The 27,518-nt window shown below is 42.9% G+C and overlaps 2 protein-coding genes across 2 annotated transcripts in view; one reads left to right on the top strand and one right to left on the bottom strand.

Annotated features, from left to right (window-relative positions):
• Positions 1–26,781, bottom strand: part of zswim6 (zinc finger, SWIM-type containing 6) — a 74,553-nt gene extending 47,772 nt beyond the window's left edge. The window contains exon 1 of the mRNA XM_061907825.1: positions 25,879–26,781. Within this exon, the coding sequence (XP_061763809.1) occupies positions 25,879–26,302 (424 nt within the window). The 5' untranslated portion in view covers positions 26,303–26,781. The remainder of the gene's footprint in view (positions 1–25,878) is intronic.
• The window catches only part of LOC133557403 (uncharacterized), a 133,028-nt gene that overhangs the window by 91,471 nt on the left and 14,039 nt on the right, over positions 1–27,518 (top strand). The gene's annotated exons all lie outside the window — the stretch shown is intronic.

A 27,518-nucleotide genomic window follows, 5' to 3' on the forward strand; every position in this document is an offset into this window, starting at 1 on the left:
GCCTTCCCTAAGCTTCAATTGCCTTTTCTTAGGGGCACTCATCTTTTGTTTATGTTTTGGCTTAAGCATCAGGCACCTTTTTACCTGCACACTGCCTCCCGCTGTTTCCGACATCTACAAAGCAATTAGCTACCGGCTGATATGGAAGAATATTACAAGGTTACTCTGCCGATATTTCAGTTGTTTTTATCCTCCTTTATGGGAACATTGTCGATTGTCATGTCATGTTCGGATGTACATTGTGGACGCCGTCTTTGCTCCCCAGTAAGTCTTTGCTGTCGTCCAGGATTCTGTTTTTGTTTACTTTGTAGCCAGTTCAGTTTTAGTTTCGTTCTGCATAGCCTTGGCTAAGCTTCAATTGCCTTTTCTTAGGGGCACTCATCTTTTGTTTATGTTTTGGCTTAAGCATTAGACACATTTTTACCTTCACACTGCCTCCCGCTGTTTCCGACATCTACAAAGCAATTAGCTACCGGCTGATATCGAAGAATATTACAAGGTTACTCTGCCGATATTTCAGTTGTTTTTATCCTTCTTTATGGGGACATTGTCGATTGTCACGTCATGTTCGGATGTACATTGTGGACGCCATCTTTGCTCCACAGTAAGTCTTTGCTGTCGTCCAGCATTCTGTTTTTGTTTACTTTGTAGCCAGTTCAGTTTTAGTTTCGTTCTGCATAGCCTTCCCTAAGCTTCAATTGACTTTTCTTAGGGGCACTCACCTTTTGTTTATTTTTGGTTTAAGCATCAGGCACGTTTTTACCTTCACACTGCCTCCCGCTGTTTCCAACATCTAAAAAGCAATTAGCTACCGGCTGATATGGAAGAGTATTACACGGTTACTCTGCCGAGCTCTAGACAGCACCGATTGGGTTAGCCAACAACAAATAATTGTCTTAATGGCGACAGTTTGACCCGGGAACGGACTATTCCCATTACTTCCAATTACAAAAACTGTTTCGAAAGCTGAATCAGTTCATTGGCGATTAGCGAGTTTTGTAGCAACTAGCCTGAAGCGTCCCATTTTACGCTGTTCCAAACAGACTTTCGGTTTGGCACGTGAGTGACTCAGCCCTACGGCCATTTAAGTCACACCCACCTGCGGCGTGTTAACAGGCAAGGTCGATGCAGGCGGGTGCCAGCCACACAATTAGTCAGACCAATAACAGCTTTTATCAGGCCATTAGTTTTGTGTTACTTCCTTGTTGACGCATAACACAACCCCCCTCCCCCCGCAGGTAGAAACAGGCTAAGTATCTTATCTTAAAGGCTTTAAGTCAACTGCTTTAAATCAGGTTGGACTTGCAACGCAATAAAGCAGCTGAGCTTGCATGAGTCAACGGTGCGGGTCGGGACAAGCCGCCCGCGTGTACCGTACCGCCAGGTAAAACCAGATTGGGCTATAGAATTCCGGCGACATTTTCCGCAGTATTTTCTTCTCGGGCTGGGCGATAAAACTGAAAACTGTATGACCATACAAGTGTTTTATAGCAGTCGGCGTCGATAATTATTCATATCTTTTAAATGACCTATTGAAAAAAAATAATAATAATTGTAAACACTTTTATTTAAATGTAACCTTTGTCTGATTATAATCCCCTCAGCTACCAAGGCAGAAAGGAAATGTCAACACAAGCATGGAAAACACTCAATGTATACAATGTCAAAGTAATGAACATTTTTTACAAACAATGACATAATTAAAATATATCAATATATATATTAATTATAATATATAATGTATAATATTATGTATAATATACACAATATAATAATACACAATATAAAAAAATATGTGCTTAATTACTAATTATGGTCTTAATATTATATTAATGATAATTTTTTTTTAATAAATAACAATCAAAATGGTAAAATTACATTGAGCACTGAACAATAACCTCTTAAAAACAAGGTGCAAAAATAAGGAAAAGTGTGTAAGAAAATAGTGTAAAATGTAAACACAGAGAAACCTGAGAAGAAGTATTTTCTGCAGGTTTAGTGCCAGGAAGTTACAGCGGTGCTCTAAAGGGTGAGCGCGGCGTGTATCATTTACAAACCACATTGGTCTGACCGCGGTCTGTGTGTAGGCCGGGGCGATATGGCCTAAAAATAAAATCTCCGATTTCATCGCAAAAAATTTGATTCATGATTTCTTCCAACTTTTCCTCCTACTTTTTAAAGAACCCGATGAATAAAAAACGGCAATCTATATTCAAAGCAAGTTTTGCTTACCGTATTTCCTTGAATTGCCGCCGGGCATGTAATATGCGCCTGCCTTGAATTACTGCCGGGTCAAACTCGCTCCCCAAATTTATTAGCGCATGCTTACTTTTACCGCCGGGTCAAATTCGTGACGTCACGAGTGACGCTTCCCCTGTCGTCTTTTTCAAAATGGCGGAGGAGTTTTTTTTACTTCTACTCTGTGTAAACCAGGGGTCCTGTTCCACAGCCATACAGATCACACTAATGGTTGTGATATAAAACAACTTTAACACTCTTATTAGTTTGCGCCACACTCTGTGAACACACAACAACCAAGAATGACAAACACATTTCGGGAGAACATCGGCTCTGTAACACATTATAAATGCAACATAACACTTACCTAGAATGCCATGCATCTATGACTCTTGGCTATATTATACACCCCGATAGCACCAACCCCCCTCCGCCCTCCTCTCTGTGCGTCGGTTGAGGTGGGAGGGGTTGGGGGCGCGTGTATAATATAGCCAAGAGTCATGGATGCATGGCATTCTGGGTAATTCTTATGTTGCGTTTATAATGTGTTACAGAGCTGATGTTTTCCAGAAATGTGTTTGGTGTGGGTTCACAGAGTGTGGTGCATATTAGTAAGAGTGTTAAAGTTGTTTATATCACAACCATCAGTGTAAAAGGTATGGCTGTTGAGCAAGTATGCATTGCAATCTCGTAGGAGAAGCAGCAAAATGCATGCGTCCAGCCGGCACGCAGATAGCATGGTGTAAAGGTGGGCACGATGACACGTTGTAGAGCAGTGGTCCCCAACCACCGGGCCGCAGAATTTTTTTTTTTTTTTTTTTTAAATCGCACTTAATTCTTTACTGCATGACATTGGTAAGAATTATTAGCACCTGCTTACTTTTACCGCATGCCTTGAATAAGCGCAGGAGTGAGAAGAGGTTTTAAATTAATTAGCGGCCCGGCGGCTATTCAAGGATATATATATATATATATATATATATATATATATATATATATATATATATATATATATATATATATATATATATATATATATATATATATATATATATATATATATATATATATATATATATATATATATATATATATATATATATAGACACACACACCATGAATTGATTTACGTGGATTCCGACTTAAACAAGTTGAAAAACTTATACGGGTGTTACCATTTAGTGGTCAATTGTACGGAATATGTACTGTACAATCTACTAATAAAAGCTTCAATCAATCAATCAACATACATACATACATACATATATATATATATACATATATACATATATATATATATATATATATATATATATACACATATACACATATATATATACACATATATATATACATATAATATATATATATATATATATACATATATATATATATATATATATATATATATATATATATATATATATGAGATAGGCGCCAGCGCCCCCCGCGACCCCGAAAGGGAATAAGCGGTAGAAAATGGATGGATGGATGGATATATATATATATACACACACACACACACACACACACACACACACACACACACACACACACACACACATACATATATATTCATATATACACATGTATAAATTGTGTATACACACACACGTGTGTATATGTCCATCCATCCATTTTGTACCGCTTATTCCCTTTGGGGTCGCTGGTGCCTATCTCAGCTACAATTGGGCGGAAGGCAGTGTACACCCTGGACAAGTCGCTACCTCATCGTGTGTATACATACATACATACATACATATCGTGGCCACTGATTGGCTAAGCCTCAGCCAGCATTACTGTAATGGATTAAAGGCCTACTGAAAGCCACTACTACCCACCACGTAGTCTGATAGTTTATAGATCAATGATGAAATATTAACATTGCAACACATGCCAATACGGCCTTTTTAGTCTACTAAATTGCAATTTTAAATTTCCCTGGGTTTTTTCTTGAAAACGTTGTGTAATGATGACGTGTACGCTTGACGTCACGGGTTTTTAGGAATATGAGCGCTGCGCACACACACAGCTAAAAGTCGTCTGCTTTAACGGCATAATTACACAGTATTTTGGACATCTGTGTTGCTGAATCTTTTGCAATTTGTTCAATTAATATTGGAGAAGTCAAAGTAGAAAGACGGAGTTGGGAAGCTTTAGCCTTTAGCCACTCAAACACACGGTGATTCCTTGTTTAAAATTCACGGAGGTGAAACTTTACTATGGCTCAGAGCGGACATGGATCCCAACCGAATGTCAACCAGCAGGTTTCGGTGAGAAAATTGTGGTTAAAAAGTCGCTTCTTACCGGATATCAGCTGAGCTTGTGCCGCCCATAAAGCGGCCGTCGACTTCCCTGAGACATTGGCGTCAACACACCTGTGGACGTACACCTCCGACTATCAGGTACTGTTAAACTCACTAAAACACTAGCAACACAATAGAAAGATAAGGGATTTCCCTGAATTATCCTAGTAAATGTCTCTAAAAACATATGAATCCGTCCCAATGCAATCGCGTTTTTTTTTTCCGAGTCCGTCACTATCAATATCCTCAAACACGAATCTTTCATCCTCGCTCCAATTAATGGGGAAATTGTCGTTTTCTCGGTCCGAATAGCTGTTTTGGTTGGAGGCTCCCATTAAAGGCCTACTGAAATGAGATGTTCTTATTTAAACGGGGATAGCAGGTCCATTCTATGTGTCATACTTGATCATTTCACGATATTGCCATATTTTTGCTGAAAGGATTTAGTAGAGAACATCCACGATAAAGTTTGCAACTTTCGGTGCTAAGAGAAAAGCCCTGCCTCTACCGGAAGTAGCAGACGATGACGTCACATGTTGATGGCTCCTCACATATTCACATTGATTTTAACGGGAGCCTCCAACAAAAAGTGCTATTCCAGGGGTGCCCACACTTTTTCTGCAGGCGAGCTACTTTTCAATTGACCAACTCGAGGGGATCTACCTCATTTATATATATCATTTATATTTATTTATTTATGAAAGAGACATTTTTGTAAACAAGTTAAATGTGTTTAATGATAATACAAGCATGTGTAACACATATAGATGTCTTTCTTTCACGAAGACAAGAATATAAGTTGGTGTATTACCTGATTCTGATGACTTGCATTGATTGGAATCAGACAGTAATGATGATAACGCCCACATTTTCAAATGGAGGAGAAAAAAAGTTGTCCTTTCTGTACAATACCACATGAAAGTGGTTGGTTTTTGGCATCTAATTCATCCAGCTTCCATACACTTTACAAGAAAAACATTGGCGGCAAATTCCGTAGCTTGCTTGATTGACATTCACGGCACCCGAGGGTCTTGTGAGATGACGCTGGCTGCTGCCAGTTCATTATTATGAAAAAATGACAGAGAGGAAGGCGAGAAACACTTTTTATTTCAACAGACTTTCGCGCCGTCCCTTCCGTCAAAACTCTAAAGGCCGACTGCACATTTCCTATCTTCACAATAAAAGCCCTGCTTCATGCTGCCTGCGCTAACAAAATAAGAGTCTCGGAAAGCTGGCGTGCACAAGTGATGTGCACGCCAGCTTTCTGAGGGATCGCTTGTGCACGCCAGTTTTCCGAGACTCTGTATTTAGTTAGCGCAGGCAGCATGAAGCAGGGCTTTTATTGTGAAGATAGGAAATGTGCAGTCGGCCTTTAGAGTTTTGACGGAAGGTACGGCGCGAGAGTCTGTTGAAATAAAAAGTGTTTCTCGCCTTCCTCTCGGTCATATTTTCATAATAATGATCTTGCAGCAGCCAGCGTCATCTCACAAGACCCTCGGGTGCCGTGAATGTCATTTAAGTGAAGTCTTGGTGAAGATTGATGATCACTAATTTTTAGGTCTATTTTTTTTTAAAAGCCTGGCTGGAGATCGACTGACACACCCCCCGCGGTCGACTGGTAGCTCGCGATCGATGTAATGGGCACCCCTGTGCTATTCGGACCGAGAAAACGACAATTTCCCCATTAATTTGAGCGAGGATGAAAGATTTGTGTTTGAGGATATTGATAGTGACGGACTAGAAAAAAAAAAAAAAAAAGCAAAATTAAAAGAAAACGTGATTGCATTGGGACGGATTCCGATGTTTTTAGATACATTTAGTAGGATAATTCTGGGAAATCCCTTTTCTCTCTATTGTGTTGCTAGTGTTTTAGTGAGTTAAATAGTACCTGATAGTCGGAGGTGTACGTCCACAGGTGTCTTGACGTGCAGTGTCTCAGGGGAGTCGACGGCAGCTATGGACGTCCCAAGCTCAGCTTTTCTCCGGTAAGAAGCGAATTTTTAACCACAATTTTCTCACCGAAACCCGCTGGTTGACATTCCGTCGTGTTTCATGTTCTCTTGACCGCGCTCTGATCCATAGTGTAGGAGCCTAAATGCTGTTTAAGTTAATTTACATTTTATGGAAGATGCTTTATGTTTATTCAGCCAAAAGGGGACAATTTACTTTATTTGCATGATAAGAAAATGTATATATTGAATGCTTAGAGTCATTATATAAAGCTCACTTTAGTTGTAATTATTACATTTGTCAAAATGATTTGATGACGTAACTGTTGTAAGTGCATATATGGCGGAAGGATCTGTGTGGTAAGGGGGGGTTATTGGTTGCAAAGTGTTATGGGTAATTGCTGTCAGGTGCGGTGGAATCGAGCCACAAAGTTTTTTGACCTCACTCATACTTTTTCTAACTAGTACTGCAACAAACTCTCTTTATTTTGTCATCCATTTGTTCCCACATCGTGACTGTTTTATGTTTTGAATTATTAAGATCACAAGTAAACCATACAAACCAAGAAGAACGTCTGGAGTTTTGTTTTGTTGTTGCCGCAGCAAGCGGAGTGAATGTGATAGTAGAGGAGCGTCAAGCTTAAGGCTACTCTAGGAATCTATACATAGTAAAGTTTCACCTCCAGGAATTTTAAACAAGGAATCACCGTGTGTTTGTGTGGCTAAAGGCTAAAGCTTCCCAACTCCATCTTGCTACTGTGACTTCTTCAATATTAATTGAACAAATTGCAAAAGATTCAGCAACACAGTTCTCCAAAATACTGTGGCGGGGTATGGGGTGACTAAAATAGTCAGGAATTGTCATGAATACAAAGGATTATGGGTATTTGTTGTGTTACTGTGAGGATGTTCTCCCGAAATGTGTTTGTCGTTCTTAATTGGTGTGGCGCATATTACTAAAAGTGTTCAAATGGTTTATATCACAACCATTAGTGTACTCTATGTCACCCAGTATGCCTTGCAGTCGTGTGCGTGTTGCCGCGGAAGCCACACCCAACATGATGCTGGACTGACAAGCAGATAGTGTATAACGTAAAAGGCGACAAAGCCAATGGCTTCATAGCACGCGCTAATATTTAATATCTGGGTGACTGCCGGCAGTCATTCAAGAGAATAGTAGCGTCTCCTATTGACTTCTTCACTTTATGACACGGGTCTTAAATGGCTCTTTGAATGGCAAAGGATACCGATCCCAGAACCATGTATTAGGGATGTCCCGATACAACTTTTTCACTTCCGATACGATACAGATATTGTAGCCTTGAATATTTGCCGATACCGATATCAATACGATACGATACGATATAGGCACGAATCATACATATATTTATTCCTTATTTTGTTTTGTAGAATGTTAGAAAAGGCTTGATAAAGTGATGTTACTGTTACTGATGTTGTAGTGTTAAAACAGAAAACAATAGTCAGCAAGAGTAGGTATAGGAAAAACTGACCCATTTATTATTAACCAATTGGTTACATAAATTTTAACCTTCAACATAAGAGTATTACCTCAACAAATCCAATAAAAACAAAATGTTATATTTAAAGTGCAAAATAACCACTAATACCAACATAATTATATAATTGAAAAGAATAAATTAAAAATAAATTAGAAGACCCAGAAAAATAACCTAAATAAATCCAATAAAAAAAATTAAAAAAAAACGTTTTAAAGTGCAAACAATTCAAGTTCACTTCAGTTATTTTTTTACTGTCAGCATATGTTGGAAACAACTGTGGGCAGGGACAAAAACCACAAAAACAACACAATATTGTCCACTGTCCAACTGCTCCAAATTAAGAGTTCACAGCTCCAGTTTCACTGACTGACTATGCTCAAAACAATGTAGTAATTACTCTTAGTCTTCACTGAAGAATAGTGTAAACACAATAAACATATCACTCTAATAACAAGAGCATAAAACAAATAATAGTCAGTGCTGACTACCCTTACTACTCCAAATCCTCCTCCTCCACTTTCTGCAGTCCGAGCATAATGTGGAGATTTTTTTTTAAGAAGATAAGCATTTCGGCATGCTGTGAGTTAAAATACTTCCACACAGCCGACATCACTACACTTTGCTGAGCACACGCGTTGTCGTTGTTGTGATCACGTGGGCTGTGCATGCTGGATCAGAGACGCTCTTCTTCCGCGGCCGCCACCAACATTAATTAAGGGGCATTGCCGCCACCTACTGTGTTGGAGTGTGATCAAACCAGTCACCTATTATAGAAGTGCTGCAGCGGAAAATGGACAGCTTATATCGGAGCGCTTATATCGGAGTTTTTAGATTCAGTCCGATAAAATCCGATATTCACTTTTTTGGCTAATATCGGACCGATTTCCAATATCAATATCGGATCGGGACATCCCTACCATGTATACCAAATGTCTCCGGATGGTTCCACCGCCACCCGCCCGAATCTAATTAAAATGTATTTTTTCATCATGTCAACCGCCCGACCGCAAACCGCGCATCTCTAATACACGTCATCATTACACAATGTTTTCAGGACGAAAATCCCGGGAAAATGTAAATTGCAGGTGGCGACTTGTCCAGGGTGTACCCCGCCTTCCGCCCGATTGTAGCTGAGATAGGCGCCAGCGCCCCCCCGCGACCCCGAAAGGGAATAAGCGGTAGAAAATGGATGGATAGATGGAATTTAGTAAACTAAAAAGGCCGTATCGGCATGTGTTGCAATGTTAATATTTCATCATTGATATATAAACTATCAGACTGCGTGGTGGCTAGTAGTGGCTTTCAGTAGGTTTTTAAAATCAATTTGAATATGCGAGGAGCCATCAACATGTGACATCATCGTCTGCGACTTCCGGTAGAGGCAGGGCTTTTGTCCAGTTGCGAACTTTATTGTGGATGTTCTCTTCTAAATCCTTTCAGCAAAAATATGGTAATATCGCGAAATGATCAAGTATGATATATAGAATGGACCTGCTATCCCCGTTTAAATAAGAAAATCTCATTTCAGTAGGCCTTTAAATGAGTGTAAAGGTGACTATGTGGGGGTCATTTGACCAATATTGTTTATTGTTGTTCTGAGGTCAATGGTCAACAAAGCAAACAAACAGTTGTACATTCATAGATTGAAAAAAAAAAAAAATGTTACAGACCGAAAGGGTTTAGGCTGGAGTTAAACACTTATTGCGCCTAACCCTATAAACAATTTCAAGTACAAAATAAACTTCCGAAAATTATAAAATGTCATTTGCACAACTTATTATAAATACACATTATAAACAACATGAACGTAGTTCTATTTTATACACAGTACAGGCATGTGAAATATCCCTGTGTACATATAGACCTTTGCACTAATTATATCAATCAATCAATCAATGTTTACTTATATAGCCCTAAATCACTAGTGTCTCAAAGGGCTGCACAAACCACTACGACATCCTCGGTAGGCCCACATAAGGGCAAGGAAAACTCACACCCAGTGGGACATCAGTGACAATGATGACTATGAGAACCTTGGAGAGGTGGAAAGCAATGGATGTCGAGCGGGTCTAACATGATACTGTGAAAGTTCAATCCATAATGGATCCAACACAGTCGCGAGAGTCCAGTCCAAAGCGGATCCAACACAGCAGCGAGAGTCCCGTTCACAGTGGAGCCAGCAGGACACCATCCCAAGTGGAGGCGGATCAGCAGCGCAGAGATGTCCCCAGCCGATACACAATGGACAGCTTATATCGGAGCGCTTATATACAATATATACAAACAGGGCTTCACGGTGGCAAAGGGGTTAGTGCGTCTGCCTCACAATACGAAGGTCCTGCAGTCCTGGGTTCAAATCCAGGCTCGGGATCTTTCTGTGTGGAGTTTGCATGTTCTCCCCGTGAATGCGTGGGTTCCCTCCGGGTACTCCGGCTTCCTCCCACCTCCAAAGACATGCACCTGGGGATAGGTTGATTGGCAACACTAAATTGGCCCTAGTGTGTGAATGTGAGTGTGAATGTTGTCTGTCTATCTGTGTTGGCCCTGCGATGAGGTGGCGACTTGTCCAGGGTGTACCCCGCCTTCCGCCCGATTGTAGCTGAGATAGGCGCCAGCGCCCCCCGCGCCCCCGAAAGGGAATAAGCGGTAGAAGATGAATGGATGGATGGATGGATTACATATCTAAAATAAAACAGTTTTCTAAACTGGACTTTCAATCGAAGCAGGAGGTAATAAAAGAAGATCTTCATTGAGACAGAGAGACTTTTAAAACTGAAGAAAGATAAGGAAGACTTCTATAAACAACTTATTGATGCTTTTGATCAGAAGGAGCAGAGCATGGACTTCTTTTATAAGTAAAGGTAAGACCATAATAACCTTTTTTTTAATTTAATGTGCTTTTCATGATGGTATCCTTACATCACACTCAAATTTTTAAGCGCAGGCCTAAATTTACCGCATGCCTTTGGTAAGCGCCGGAGTGAGAAGAGGTTTTAAATCAATTAGCGCCCCGGCGGCAATTCAAGGAAATATTGCAGAGGGGTTAGTGCGTCTGCCTCACAATACGAAGGTCCTGCAGTCCTGGGTTCAAATCCAGGCTCGGGATCTTTCTGTGTGGAGTTTGCATGTTCTCCCCGTGAATGCGTGGGTTCCCTCCGGGTACTCCGGCTTCCTCCCACTTCCAAAGACATGCACCTGGGGATAGGTTGATTGGCAACACTAAAATTGGCCCTAGTGTGTGAATGTGAGTGTGAATGTTGTCTGTCTATCTGTGTTGGCCCTGCGATGAGGTGGCGACTTGTCCAGGGTGTACCCCGCCTTCCGCCCGATTGTAACTGACATAGGCGCCAGCGCCCCCCGCGACCCCAAAAGATATATAAGCGGTAGAAAATGGATGGATATATACAAACAATTGTACTTCTATTATTTATATCTCATGTTTAATTTTTAATTAACATTAATCATAGTATTAACTACAATGTTAATTCAAGAGTGATATATTTTTTCAAGACATCGGTCTTAAAGTGTTTTTTAAAACATGTCTAGAGAGTTCGAATAGTGTTAAAAACCTTCATTTAGAAGACTCTAAACATTTTATTTATTTATAATAATTCACTCTCAGAAATTAATTGACCACGGTCAACAGCAATAGACAAAGGTTGTAGTGCCAATAAATATATTTAAATATATAGTGATTGCTTGTTAAAGGTGGTCGCGATTTAAATGTCCATTGTTGGTGTCAACGACACCATCACCCCACGCCCGTGATTGACGACATCACCTTTTTGTTCACTCCTGAGTAGCCTGGGCTAAGCGGTCGTCCAGGGTGACGAAAGACGAGCTATTTAGGGTCCGTGCCCCCGGAGAACTGCCCGTCAGACAGGCTGTGACCTGCCGGGAGAAAAGGATGGACGACTCGCCAGTGAATCCTCTTAAAGGGGAACATTATCACCAGACCTATGTAAGCGTCAATATATACCTTGATGGTGCAGAAAAAGGACCATTATCTTTTTAACCGATTTCCGAACTCTAAATGGGTGAATTTTGGCGAATTAAACGTCAGAATGTGACGTCGCCGAGGTAACACACCCACCATTTTCATTTTCAACACATTACAAACACCGAGTCTCAGCTCTGTTATTTTCCGTTTTTTTGACTATTTTTTGGAACCTTGGACACATCATGCCTCGATGGTGTGTTGTCGGAGGGTGTAACAACACTAACAGGAAGGGATTCAAGTTGCACCACTGGCCCGAAGATACGAAAGTGTCTCCCACCAGACCCCCATTGAATGTGCCAGAGTGTCTCCACATTTGACCAGCGATGCTAAGGCAGACATGGCACAGAGACGTATGGATAACCTGCAAATGCATTTGCAACGATAGTCAACGAAATCACAAAGGTGAGTTTTGTTGATTTTGACTGCCAGCTAATCGATGCTAACATGCTATGCTAATCGATGCTAACATGCTATTTACCGGCGGTGCTAAAGCAGACATGGAACAGAGATGTATGGATAACCTGCAGATGCATTTGCAACTATATTACGTTTCCTTCCACCCACATTTAATGCGAAAAAAACACTTACCAATCGACGGATTTAAGTTGCTCCAGTGTCAAAAGATGCGAAAGTCCTGATCGTTTGGTCCGCGCATTTTACCGGCAATGCTAACGCAGCTATTCGGCCATGCTATGGCTATGAATAGCGTCAATAGCTTCAGTTTCTTCTTCAATATTTTCATACTCCAACCATCTGTTTCAATACATGCGTAATCTGTTGAATCGCTTAAGTCGCTGAAATCAGAGTTTGAATCCGAGCTAATGTCGCTATATCTTGCTGTGGTATTCCCATTGTTTGTTTATGTTGGCAGCACTGTGTGACGTCACAGGGAAATGGATAGTGGTTTCGAAGAAAGTGAAAATAAGGCACTTTAAAGCTTTATTTAGGGATATTCCGAGACCGGTAAAATTTTGAAAAAAACTTCAAAAAATACAACAAGCCACTGGGAACTGATTTTTATTGTTTTTAACCCTTTTGAAATTGTGATAATGTTCCCCTTTAAAGTCATGGACAAGGAAAGCAACCTGGCTGCGAGCGGCATCCACTTAAGTCCTGAGGCTTCACAGCGTGGGAGCGCTAATGCTAATCAACGCCAGGTCCTGTCCTCCCATCTCCGCGAAGAAGAACCTCTGAGGTGCGTCAAGGACAAACAAGTCTGTGGTAGCCTAAATTCTGCACCTTGCTGCACAAAATGAGAACAATGTAGAGTATTGTCTCGCACAGTCTCTTAGATGTCGGGCGCTGCCCTAAAAGCTGTCGTGGAGATTTTGGAAGCTTTTACAGGAGCTTCAGAAGTCCACATGTTCCAAAATGTATGTTGTAGACCTTTGAGCTTGCGGTAGGACCCTTGGAAGCTGCTACAAAGTCCAGAAACTGAAACACAACCTCTCGAAACTTGAGGAGCAGGAAGTTTTTGGCTCTAGAAACAGGATTTTTTTTACCCCAAAAGCTACTGGCCTTTGAAACTCTGGGAGCCTCTCTAGAAACATTAAAAATAGCTTGAGAAACCATTGCTGTTTACACTCTAGATTCAATTTTGAGGCAAATTATAAAAAAATTGAACAAGTTGGCCCTCTCCAAGGTTTCTCATAGTCATCATTGTCGCTGTCACCGACGTTACCACTGGGTGTGAGTTTTTCTTTGCCCTTATGTGGGCTCTACCGAGGATGTCGTTGTGGTTTGCGTAGCCCTTTGAGACACTTGTGATTTAGGGCTATATAAATAAACATTGATTGATTGATTGAAAGTGTTGGTCCCAATAGCTGTTCCAGAAACTTAAGTGGCTGCTGTACAAAGAGAATAGTCATACTCCAGAATCTGCTAAACACGTTCTAGATCAGGGGTGCCCATTACGTCGATCGCGAGCTACCAGTCGACCGCGGGGGGTGTGTCAGTCGATCTCCAGCCAGGCTTTTAAAAAAAATAGACCTAAAAATTAGTGATCATCAATCTTCACCAAGACGTCACTTAAATGACATTCACGGCACCGGAGGGTCTTGTGAGATGACGCTGGCTGCTGCAAGATCATTATTATGAAAATATGACCGAGAGGAAGGCAAGAAACACTTTTTATTTCAACAGACTCTCGCGCCGTACCTTCCGTCAAAACTCTAAAGGCCGACTGCACATTTCCTATCTTCACAATAAAAGCCCTGCTTCATGCTGCCTGCGCTAACTAAATACAGAGTCTCGGACAACTGGCGTGCACAAGCGATCCCTCAGAAAGCTGGCGTGCACATCACTTGTGCACGCCAGCTTTCCGAGACTCTTATTTTGTTAGCGCAGGCAGCATGAAGCAGGGCTTTTATTGTGAAGATAGGAAATGTGCAGTCGGCCTTTAGAGTTTTGACGGAAGGGACGGCGCGAGAGTCTGTTGAAATAAAAAGTGTTTCTCGCCTTCCTCTCTGTCATTTTTTCATAATAATGAACTGGCAGCAGCCAGCGTCATCTCACAAGACCCTCGGGTGCCGTGAATGTCAATCAAGCAAGCTACGGAATTTGCCGCCAATGTTTTTCTTGTAAAGTGTATGGAAGCTGGATGAATTAGATGCCAAAAACCAACCACTTTCATGTGGTATTGTACAGAAAGGACAACTTTTTTTCTCCTCCATTTGAAAATGTGGGCGTTATCATCATTACTGTCTGATTCCAATCAATGCAAGTCATCAGAATCAGGTAATACACCAACTTATATTCTTGTCTTCGTGAAAGAAAGACATCTATATGTGTTACACATGCTTGTATTATCATTAAACACATTTGACTTGTTTACAAAAATGTCTCTTTCATAAATAAATAAATATAAATGAGGTAGATCCCCTCGAGTTGGTCAATTGAAAAGTAGCTCGCCTGCAGAAAAAGTGTGGGCACCCCTGTTGTAGATTCTGACAAGAAAGCTCTCGAAGCTGCTGAGGAAAGTCAGGAGCTTTTGGAACCCTGCCAAATCTGATTGGTACTCTACCAGCTACTGTACAAACTCTAGGAGCTGTCATGGAAATGCTGTCAGCTGATTACAAAGTTCGAGAAGTGATAGATGCTCAGGAAGTGACTGTGGGATCTCTGAAATCTCCAAACGCTAAAAGCTGTACAAACTCTAGAAACTACTGTGTAAACTCGAGAAGCTATTGTGCATTTTCCAGAAACTGCTAGACAAGTCCTAGAAGCTGGTGAGTACAATCAGGAGCTTTTGGAACCCCACCGATTTTGGATGGTACTAAAAGCTACAGTACAAACTCCAAGGGCTGCTCTAGAAACTTAAATGGTTGCTGTACAAAGACTCTAGTCATACTCCAGAATCTGCTAGACAAGTTGTAGATGCTGATGAATAAGCTCTAGAAGCTGGTGATGGCAGTCAGGAGCTTTTAGAACCCTGGCAAATGTGGATGTTGCTCTAGAAGCTACTGTGCAGACTCTAGGAACTGTCCTTTAAACTCTGGAGGTTAGTTACAAACAAAAACTAAGAAGCCACCGGTCCTAATTGGTGCTAGAATATTTATAAACATGTTTAAAATGCTATTAGACGCTCAAGAAGTGACTGTAGAAACTCTGAAATATCTGGACTCTAAATGTTGAAAATCTCTAGAAACTACTGCGCATACTCTACAAACTATCGTGCATATTCCAGGAACTGCTATACAATTGTTGTAGAAGCTGGTAAGGACAAGTCAGGAGCTTTCAGAACTTAGCAAATCTGAATGTTGCTCTAGAAGCTACAGTACAAACTCTAAGAACTGTTGTTTACACTCTGGAAGGTGATTAAAAACAAAAACCAAGAAGCCACTGGTCTTAAGTGCTAGAATCTTCCTAAACGCGTTTAAAACCGCTGTTAGATGCGCAAGAAGTGACGTGGAAACTCTGAAATCTCTAAACGCTAAAAAATGTACAAAATCTACAAGCAAGCATTTGTATTCCAAAAACTGGTAGACAAGTTCTAGAAGCTGGTGAGGACAGTCAGGAGCTTTTTGAACCCTAGAAAATCTGGATATTGCTTTGAAAGCTACAGTACAAACTCTTAAGAACTGTTTACACTCTGAGATCTGATGACAAACAAGAAGCCACTGGTCTTAATAAATGAAAAATGATAAATGGGTTGTACTTGTATAGCGCTTTTCTACCTTCAAGGTACTCAAAGCGCTTTGACACTACTTCCACATTCACCCATTCACACACACATTCACACACTGATGGAGGGAGCTGCCATGCAAGGCCCTAACCAGGACCCATCAGGAGAAAGGGTGAAGTGTCTTGCTCAAGGACACAACGGCTGTGACGAGGTTGGTACTAGGTGGGGATTGAACCAGGGGCCCAGGGGTTGCGCACGGCCACTGCGCCACGTCGTCCCCATAATAAGTACTAGAACTTTCCTAAACATGTTTAAAAAATTGTTAAACGCTCAAGAAGTGACTGTAGAAACTTTGAAATCTCCAGATGCTAATAGCGGTAAAAAATCTAGAAGCTATCATGCGTGTTCAAGACGAGTTAGAACTAGGGATGCACCGAAATTAAAATTTGTGGCCGAAGCCGAATAAAATTTGAGCGCTTGGCCGAAGGCCGGATACCAAATACTGAATAATAAATGCAGTTTTTCACAACTTTTTTATGTTGCATAAATAGCCTAGAATACATTTTTAGACATGTTTTTCAAATAAAGTACATTTTTATTGAATATTGACATTTTTTAATATTCCAGTAGCCTTTGCTTTTCAAAAAAAAAAGCACAGTTTTTCATTTATATTAGACCTTCAAACAAAACATGCATTCCAAAAAAAAAATATAGTGCATTAAGGCTTGGTTAGCCCAGATTTTTTAAATAATGAATGAGGGGAAAACGGAAATTTTAGTTTTTGGTCCGGCCCTCACTGACTTGGGACCATTGCAAAATGATGTGCGTCCCAAAGTCACCAGCCTTGGCGTCACTATAGACAGCCATTTTAAACTAGACAAACAAGTCAATGGCATTTTAAAATCGTGTTTTTATCACCTTCGTCTTTTAGTAAAGGTTAAACCGTTTTTATCTTTTAACCTTTTTAAACAAGTCGTGCATGCTTTTATTTCAAGTGGCCTGGACTACTGCAATGCACTTTATGCTGGCATTAGCCAAAAAGCTCTCTCCCGGTTGCAGTTAGTCCAGAACGCGGCAGCAGGACTTTTAACAGGGGCCAGGAAACGCCAGCATATAACCCCAATTCTTCAGAGTTTGCACTGGCTCCCTGTTCATTTTAGAATTGATTTTAAAACATTGCTGTTTGTTTTTCAATCTTTACATGGACTGGCACCTCAATATATCTCTGACTACATCCAAATTTACATCCCTGCGCGCGCTCTGAGGTCCGAGAGCCAGCTCCAGCTCGTGGTGCCCAAGACCAGACTTAAGACCAGGGGAGACAGGGCCTTCTCTGTGGTCGGCCCTAAGCTCTGGAACACTCTGCCGCTCCATGTTCAAACTGCTTCCACAGTGGAGTGTTTTAAGTCTCGTCTTAAGACCCACTTTTATTCTTTGGCTTTTAACACTACGTGAGTTGTGTGGTCCTCTGTTGTCCTCCGTGTTTTTTATACGCTTTTATTTTTATTTTACGGTTTTAATTGATTTTACCCTTTAAAATTGTTTTTATTGGTTTTATTTGTATTTATTTTTTGTTTTATTCAGTCATTGGTGGAGCATAATATTGTTTTTAACATGGCTGTGCAGCACTTTGGAAACATTATTGTTGTTTAAATGTGCTATATAAATAAAGTGGATGGGATTGGATTGGATAAACCCACAACAAATGAATGATTGTCCTTTTGGCAAAAGTCTGCTTAGCCACAGTAGATATGCTAATAATGTAAACAGAAGGCTCAAGTAAATCTCAATTAAGTGTGTGCTTATAACCTCTTACACTTATACAGGTAGCCTACACAACAGGCTAATAATGTAAACAGAGGCCCCACTAAATCTCAATTAAGTGTGTGCTTGTAACCTCATACACTTATACAGGTACACAACATATCCCAGGCCAGAACAGATTTGTCAATAACAGTACTTCAGCTTCAGAATAAAAAGAAGGAAACTAACTATGTATAAAACAATTTAAATTTAACACTGCACGTTGGTTGATTGCGTCACCGCGTCAAAAAATTGCGTCTTTGCGTCACACGCCGCTATTCGGCCTTGCTTTTAACTCATTCCACCGAAGGCCGAATGTGGCTTTTTTTGCCATATTCGGCCGAATATATTCGGTTACCGATTAATCGGTGCATCCCTACTCCGGTGTTTTCATGGATGGATGTATTCTTGTCATAAACAAATGATCATGGAAGTGTGTCAGTGTCAGGGTTATGCAGTATACCGCTACTAATAAAGTATGACGGTACCAATGAATGAAAGAAGGTACTACACTGCCTTTGAAAAATGTTCCCTTTTTTTTTTTCCATGGAGCATGTGAGTCAACACACACACACAGACACACACTTACAGGGGGAAACGGCGTGGAGACAGAAGAGGGAGAATTAGGCCTTGGCGGTGTATTGAATTTATCCATAGATAAAAAATGGTGTTGTTGTAGACCAGGGGTCGGGAACATTTTTGGCAGAGAAAGCCAAGAAGCCAAATATTTTTAAAATGTATTTGCGTAAGAGCCATATATGGCAAAAAAAGCCACATTCGGCCGAATATATTCGGTTACCGATTAATCGGTGCATCCCTAGTTAGAACCCTAGCAAATCTGCATGGAGCTCATGAAGCTACAGACCAAACTCCAGGGGGGGTTCTCCGAGCCACATTAGCAGCTTGATACAACTAAGTGACTGCCCACACATCTAGAAACTGCTAGACAAGTTCTAGAAGCTGTTGGAGGAGCACCCCAAGCTGCTGTGGAAATTCATGAGCTTATTGAAGCACTCTTGACTGCGGTACAAAAGCCACCAGCTAGCGCTAGACAAGTTGCGGTTGATTGAACTACGGAGGTTGCTGGGGAACCCCTGGGGGAGACCTTCCCCCACACAGAGGCCGACACAGCTCAATCGAATCTACAAGCCGGTGTCAAAATTCGACAGCTTTTGGAACGCCGGAAGGCGGAACCCCGCAGAGGACTGAAACTTCCCAATAAACAAGAAACGGATCTAGGAAAAATGTGCTGCCAACTCATTTCCCCCCCCCCCAGCACTCCACTTGTTGGAAATGACATCTTTTCTTTATCACCTCTCGCCTCCTTTGTCGTCCTCGCCGTGTTTTCAGCTTTCTTGTCCTTGACAACGGCATTTTTGAACAAGTACGGACGCGAGCGCCGTGTGCCACAAAACTAGAAGATCGGCCCTGATGACAATATCTGGGAATTCCAGACCGGCGGCGCACAAAGCCCACATTTAAAAGTGTATTGAGTGGGGGCCGGGGGGCAGGTTGTTCAGACTGCATTAGAATTTAAATGGGGCATGCAGAGAGTAATGGGATTACAGCCGGCTGAAGGTGTCCTAGTCCCAGGTGACAGACCTTCAGAGTCGCGACTGAGCATGATGAGGATGTGGATGATTGGCCTTCACTTTGAAAAGTCAACCATTTCTCCATGTCTGCTGCTTTGTTCCAAGACTTAGGCCCCGTTTACACTAAGGTTATCCAGGGTAATTCACACCTAATCTTATCAGTGTCCACACACAGCAATGCCACCGTTTAAGACCCCCGCCCCCTTTGTCCGCCGGCGCAACGCGAGCTATCCAGTTTGACGACTGTAGTGAATCACAACTGAGACATCATACATTAATCAATCAATCAATCAATCAATCAATGTTTACTTATATAGCCCTAAATCACTAGTGTCTCAAAGGGCTGCACAAACCACTACAACATCCTCGGTAGGCCCACATAAGGGCAAGGAAAACTCACACCTAGTGGGACATCGGTGACAATAATGACCCAGTGGGACATCGGTGACAATAATGACCCAGTGGGACGTCGGTGACAATGATGACTATGAGAACCTTAGAGAGGAGGAAAGCAATGGATGTCGAGCGGGTCTAACATGATACTGTGAAAGTTCAATCCATAATGGATCCAACACAGTCGCGAGAGTCCAGTCCAAAGCGGATCCAACACAGCAGCGAGAGTCCCGTTCATAGCGGAGCCAGCAGGAAACCATCCCAAGCGGAGGCGGATCAGCAGCGCAGAGATGTCCCCAGCCGATACACAGGCAAGCAGTACATGGCCACCGGATCGAATCGGACCCCCTCCACAAGGGAGAGTGGGACATAGAGGAAAAATAAAAGAAACGGCAGATCAACTGGTCTAAAAAGGGAGTCTATTTAAAGGCTAGAGTATACAAATGAGTTTTAAGGTGAGACTTAAATGCTTCTACTGAGGTGGCATCTCGAACTGTTACCGGGAGGGCATTCCAGAGTACTGGAGCCCGAACGGAAAACGCTCTATAGCCCGCAGACTTTTTTTGGGCTTTGGGAATCACTAATAAGCCGGAGTCCTTTGAACGCAGATTTCTTGCTGGGACATATGGTACAATACAATCGGCAAGATAGGATGGAGCTAGACCGTGTAGAATTTTATACGTAAGTAGTAAAACCTTAAAGTCACATCTTAAGTGCACAGGAAGCCAGTGCAGGTGAGCCAGTACAGGCGTAATGTGATCAAACTTTCTTGTTCTTGTCAAAAGTCTAGCAGCCGCATTTTGTACCAACTGTAATCTTTTAATGCTAGACATGGGGAGACCCGAAAATAATACGTTACAGTAATCGAGACGAGACGTAACAAACGCATGGATAATGATCTCAGCGTCTTTAGTGGACAGAATGGAGCGAATTTTAGCGATATTGCGTAAAATTTTTATTCGACACGTAAACAATATGATACAGAACATTTTACATCAATCAATCTAGGGATCTAGATATCTGGTCAGGGAACTCCTCACCCTTTTGCCTTCACCTTCATTGTCCATTGGTGACTTTATATACTCTGGACTGAGACATCGAGTCCGCGACATACATGGCGGACAACAACGGATACAGTCTGCTTTGCCAGTCCAAAATCTTTCGCCGTTTTCCTCGACGGCCAGGTAATAATACACAGCACACACTACCCGTTTTTATCATAGCCACAGGAGCCCGCATTCTCGTTGTCTCTCCGTCAACAAATGGATGAAGATTTTCGCTAAGTAGCACCACAGCATTGTAAGGTTCTCTTGCCGTCTGAGAAGTGCCTGCCATTCATCCATACATCCATTTTCTTCCACTTATTCGAGGTCGGGAAGCCCAGACTTCCCTCTCCCCAGCCACTTCGTCCAGCTCTTCCCGGGGAATCCCGATGCGTTCCCAGGCCAGCCGGGAGACATAGTCTTTTCAACGTGTCCTAGGTCTTCCCCGTGGCCTTCTACCGGTCGGACGTGCCCGAAACACCTCCCTAGGGAGGCGTTCAGGTGGCATCCTGACCAGATGCCTGAACCACCTCATCTGGCTCCTCTCCATATGGAGGAGCAGCGGCTTTTCTTTGAGGTCCTCCCGGATGACAGAGCTTCTCACCCTATTGGGGGCGGCATGGTGTAGTGGGTAGCGCGGCCGTGCCAGAAACCTGAGGGTTGCAGGTTCGCTTCCCACCTATTGACATCCAAATCGCTGCCGTTGTGTCCTTGGGCAGGACACTTCGCCCTTGCCCCCGGTGCCGCTCACACTGGTGAATGAATGATGAATGAAATTGGTGGTGGTCGGAGGGGCCGTAGGCGCAAACTGGCAGCCACGCTTCCGTCAGTCTACCCCAGGGCAGCTGTGGCTACAGATGTAGCTTACCACCACCAGGTGTGAATGAATGATGGGTTCCCACTTCTCTGTGAGCGCTTTGAGTATCTAACAATAGAAAAGCCCGATATAAATCCAATCCATTATTATTATTATTATTATTATTATTATCTCTAAAGCAGAGCCCCGCCACCCGGCGGAGGAAACTCATTTGGGCCGCTTGTACCCGTGATCTTATCCTTTCGGTCATAACCCAAAGCTCATGACCATAGGTGAGGATTGGAACGTAGATCTACCGGTAAATTGAGAGCTTTGCCTTCCGGCTCAGCTCCTTCTTCACCACAACGGATCTATACAGCGTCCGCGTTACTGAAGACGCCGCACTGATCCGCTTGTCCATCTCACCATCCACTCTTCCCTCACTCGTGAGAAGTGTTGTATCCCAAATAGCTGCGATGGCTTTCTCTTAAGGTATTCACGTGTGATTTCCACAAGCGTGTGTACATGTCGAAGAAGGAGAAAGTCTGGATTACTCGCCTCCATATTTCCAGTGGTTAGCTCCGAGCTTTATTGTGAGGCTGGCGGTGGCTTGTTTCTGGCGTCACTTCCTCTCCAAACTCACTTTGTAAACGATCAATGAGCCCATACAAATGGTAGGAGCCGGAAATTCAAGAAATACACAACTGACTTATCCGTGTAAAAATTAGGCTGAATAATTATTCGTTTAAGGAGTTAAATGAATCGGTTCGCAGCCGAGTGTGAAGCGACTGGGATGAAAATCAGCACCTCTAAGTCAGAGTCCGTGGTTCTCGCGCGGAAAAGGGTGGAGTGCCATCTCCGGGTTGGGGAGTTCAAGTACCTTGGAGTCTTGTTCACAAGTGAGGGAAGAGTGGATCGTGAGATCGACAGGCGGATCGGTGCGGCGTCTTCAGTAATGCGGACGTTGTATCGATCCGTTGTGGTGAAGAAGGAGCTGAGCCGGAAGGCAAAGCTCTCAATTTACCGGTCGATATGCGTTCCAATCGTCACATATGGTCATGACCAAAAGGACAAGATCACGGGTACAAGCGGCCCAAATGAGTTTCCTCCGTCGGGTGTTGGGTCTCTCCCTTAGAGGTACTCAAAGTAAAGCCGCTGCTCTTGAGAGGAGCCAGATGAGGTGGTTCGGGCATCTGGTCAGGATGCCACCCGAACGCCTCCCTAGGGAGGTGTTTCGGGCACATCCGACCGGTAGGAGACCACGGGGAAGACCCAGGACACGTTGGGAAGACTATGTCTCCCGGCTGGCCTTGGAACGCCTCGGGATCCCCCAGGAAGAGCTGGACGAAGTGGCTGGGGAGAGGAAAGTCTGGGCTTCCCTTCTTTGCCGCTGCTCCTCCACATCAAGAGGAACTAAATGAGGTAATTCGGGCATCTGCTCAGAATGCCACCCGAACGGGAGGTGTTCAGGGCACGTCCGACCGATAGGAGACCACGGGGAAGACCCAGGACACGTTGGGAAGTAGTGGCTAGGGAGAGGGAAGTCTGGGCTTATCTGCTTAGGCTGTTGTCCCCGCGACCCGACCTCAGATAAGTGGAAGAAGATGGATGTCTGGATGGGGTTAAACGACTTAGTGTAGACACGGTCTTGAGGCATTTTTTTCTTAAAAGAGGGTCACGTTTTTCCTACATTTTAAAGTACTTCCTTGTGATCTACATTAATGGTTCTAAAAATTGGAAGTTCTGAAAGTTGGAAATAAGATGACAAAAAGAAGGAATTCCTGGAAATGTGTTAAACGTGGGGAAAAATGGTTGTTTAAAAATACCAGGATGAAGTGAATATGTTGAAGGAGGAATGGTTTGAATGGGTAGAAAAAATGTGGGAATTGTGTAACTCGGGGGAAAACATCCCATTCATTTCAATTGGAACTTCCTGGAAATTTGGGAAAAGTGGGATGTTTTTTTTAATAAAAAAAAAAAAAAAATGATGATAATGAATGTCCTGAATGAGCTGAATCGATTGGTGCGGGAATTGTTTAAATTGGTCAAGAAACTAAGTAGTAACAGTTTTTTCATTGAAAAAAATGGTATGACGGAATTATGGGAAACGGGGAAATGTTGAAGTTCAAGTTTTGTCTGTATTCTGAGGAATGTTTTGCCAGTGGTACAGTTGGAAAATGGGAAAGGAATCATCGCACTAAAAAAAGTTGGAAATAAGGTTGTAAAAAAATAGGAATTCTTGAAAATTTGAAAGTTAGAATTTCCAGGATTGAATGTGTTGAAGGTGGAATGCTTTGAATCGGTTTAACTTCATCTACCGACAGATTAACTTTTTAACTGGAAGTATGTACGAGCCACAACAAGAGGATAGTGAATAAGAAGGAGCTTATGGACAACAACACGGACTACAATGGCGGACTCGCGCAAAGCACTTTGGGCAACTTTATACCATATATGGAGATGCAACAAAAAAGCGGGGAAAACGTGGAAAATTTGGTGGATTCCAAACGGTTTGTTTGGAGGAAGTATGAAGGAGGGCAAGATGTTTTTATAAATATCATGGTTCCACTTATGCAGATCCCAAATACACAAAAAGAGTCACCAGAATGAAAAAGTTGTTTTTGCAGAAAAGGTCAGTTAGTGTGATTCGTGTCCTGTTTGAAAGAAAAGGAGTAGCTTCTTCCTCTACTTGAAAAAACAACAAAAAAACGTCTTCTGCTTTCACAACCGGCGACAGGAAGCGGCAAAAACAAGAAGGGAGGTGGAAGAAGAAGCGAAGGAAGGAGACTGAAACATCAAATTGTTGCTGCACCAGAGTCTGATCCCATCTGCTCGAGAGTCACAAAGAAAACTGAACAACAAGTCCAGCCTTAAAGGAACAAAATGGACCGTGTACAAGATCCTGGTCGACTTGTATCCCGGCCCCGTCGACTCGTATCCCGGTCCCGTCGACTCGTACCCCGGTCCCGTCGACTCGTACCCCGGCCCCGTCGACTCGTACCCCGGTCCGGTCGACTTGTATTCCGGTCCGGTCGACTTGTACCCCGGTCCGGTCGACTTGTATTTGGTCTGACTGATTATCTCCACATGTCAAGCACCAAAATGGCCATTGTGAGCCTAACCGGTCTACTTGGAAATTGTGCCTTTGTACATTTAAAAATGTATGTAAATAAAAGTCAGCTAATAGGTGCCACAAAACAGGCCCGCAAACAGGTTTTACGCGGCCCGCGGGATGAGTTTGCCGAGTATAAAAATGAAACTGAAATTTTCGAAGGAAACAACCCACTGTTTTTAAGTGTGTCCCCTAGATGTCGCCATAGCAATTCTTTGTATCTTTATAGATGATGCAGCATATGTGCAAAATACAACATGATGTCGAGGAAAATGATCAAACTACATAAATAACATTTTTACCTTGATAGATTGAAAATAAACACCAATGAACTGACTGACAAACATCATCACAGCATTTATTTAAAAAATATAAAAAACGACAAATATAGATTACTATTAATTGTAAAAAAAAAAAAACAATATTATGATTTGTACAATTTCAGAATGTGGTTGTTCTATTTTTAAACAAATAAAACAATCTGAAGTTGCCTTTATTTTTAAGTTATTGTGCTGTGGGTTGGGAGTAGAATTTGTAAAATGAGTTTGACACCACTGGTTTATACGGTATAAAAAACGCTTTTGGATGTTTTTATTGAGCTCTTTATAAGCGGAATAGAGCTACTTCAATACCCTTGGTTGTTAGCTGACTCTTGCTAATGTTTATTTGCGAGGTAGAAGGCATAAGAAGAGAAACAGGGCAGTTCGTCTTTAAAGGAGACTTAAAGAAAGTAGACACATTCTCTTTCCAGTTTGTAAAAGCTTCTTTGTGTTGCATTATAATTCTCTTTAAGGCCTTTAGAGAATGCAAAGTGCCGCAAGCAGAGGGTTTTTATTAAAAAGCAAAATCCCATTGAGCGGATTTAAAGCCCCATTGTCGCCTCAGCGCGGCTCATCTTTTGTCACTTTGTCCGGAATTCCACTTCCATCACCAAACTGTTTTTTTCCTCTTTTTTTAGGCGTAAAAACAAAACCAAAAAAAAAGGCAAAAATGTAGAACTCACCCACTTGCAGGACGTTGTCCACGCAGCCGCCCTCCAGCAGAGCGACGCCGCGGCGGAAGGGCAGCCGCGTCTCGTCACCGCTCTCCGGGCCGCCGGCGAGCTCCTCCGCCCCGCCGCTGCCGAACGACGAGTACATGCAGATCTCCCGCTCGCTCCTCGGGAAGGACCAGTACACGATCCGCCGCTGGACGGGCTCCGGGATCCGCTCGAAGCGCTCCTCCACCCGCTGGAAGGGCCACTTTTCCGCCACTCGCCTCGCCGCGATGTCCAGCAGCGACTCCGGGTTGTGGGTTTTGCCCGGCGACGGCTCGCCGTGGCCGCCCGCCGGAGCTCCGGCGCGCTGGCCTTGCCGACACGTCGAGCCGTAGCCCGGCCGGCAGCAGAGACGCTTGGCAGGGGGCTGCTGTGCCCCGCGCTCCGCCATGTTTCGCTCCGGAGGAAGTCGACGCAGGACGGGGAAGCGAGAACGTCGCTAGCCGCGGCAAATCATCCTTATAAGGCGGCGTGGGGGGAAGGGCCTCCGCGGGCTTGTCAAACCCCTTTGTTGACAAATGAAGAGGAGGCGGGTCAACCCGCTCCGGTTAGCTTCGTGCTAAATGCGGACCACAGGCGGAATTCCGCCGAATTAAAAAACGCTTTGGAACGGGATGGGGTTATAATTGCCGCTTCTCCCCCCGGTGGGCGTCGACTGGAAATGACGAGGAGAGACGCTTTTGTCTCCGCGGCGCGCTCGCTCACCAAGGCCGGGCCTCGCTGCCTGCTGCCTGCCTGGAGGCGGCCTGTCAACACGGGAGCCTCATGGTGTGGAAGTGGGGGAGGGACCTTGAACGCAACACCGCCCCGTGTGACGTTTATGGCCCACTGGAATGTCGGACACGTCCAACACGTCCAGGATAACAACAATCACTCCGAATTAGGCGGTGAAAGCCCCACTAGAGGGCGCTTTTTTCTCTTTTCTTTGATTGCAATCATTTATATCGCAATGCACACGATATTGCCAAAAGTATTTTGCCACCTGCCTTGACTCACATATGAATTCGAAGTGCCATCCCGTGGAATTTTGTCCAAAATGCTCTGGTTCCACACCATAATTCCATCCATCCATCCTCTTCCGCTTATCCGAGGTAGGATCCCGGGGGCAGCAGCCTAAGCAGGGAAGACCAGACTTCCCTCTCCCCGGGGGATCCCGAGGCGTTCCCAGGCCAGCCGGGAGACAATATTTATGAATCAATCAATCAATCAATGTTCATTTATATAGCCCTAAATCACTAGTGTCTCAAAGGGCTGCACAAACCACAACACAAACCCCTGCAACATCCTCGGTAGAGCCCACATAAGGGTAAGGAAAACTCACACCCACTGGGACGTCGGTGACAATGAGGACTATGAGAACCTTGGAGAGGACCACCCCTCTATGAAGTTTTTTTCTAATTTTTTTAAACATGTTTTTTTGTTTGTTTTCTGTTTTTTTTTTTGTTTGTTTTTTTATATATGACAAACACAACATAAACAATGTTTTCCCCGAAATAACATTTGATGTGAAGTAATTGGAGCCTTGAATAGGTCAATAATTCATAATAACTTTGATTTTGATTCATTATTATTTTTTGGAGCAATGACGCTTTTTGAAATAATATTCT

This window comes from Nerophis ophidion, linkage group LG08 (assembly GCF_033978795.1).
Source record: "Nerophis ophidion isolate RoL-2023_Sa linkage group LG08, RoL_Noph_v1.0, whole genome shotgun sequence".
NCBI lineage: Eukaryota > Metazoa > Chordata > Actinopteri > Syngnathiformes > Syngnathidae > Nerophis > Nerophis ophidion.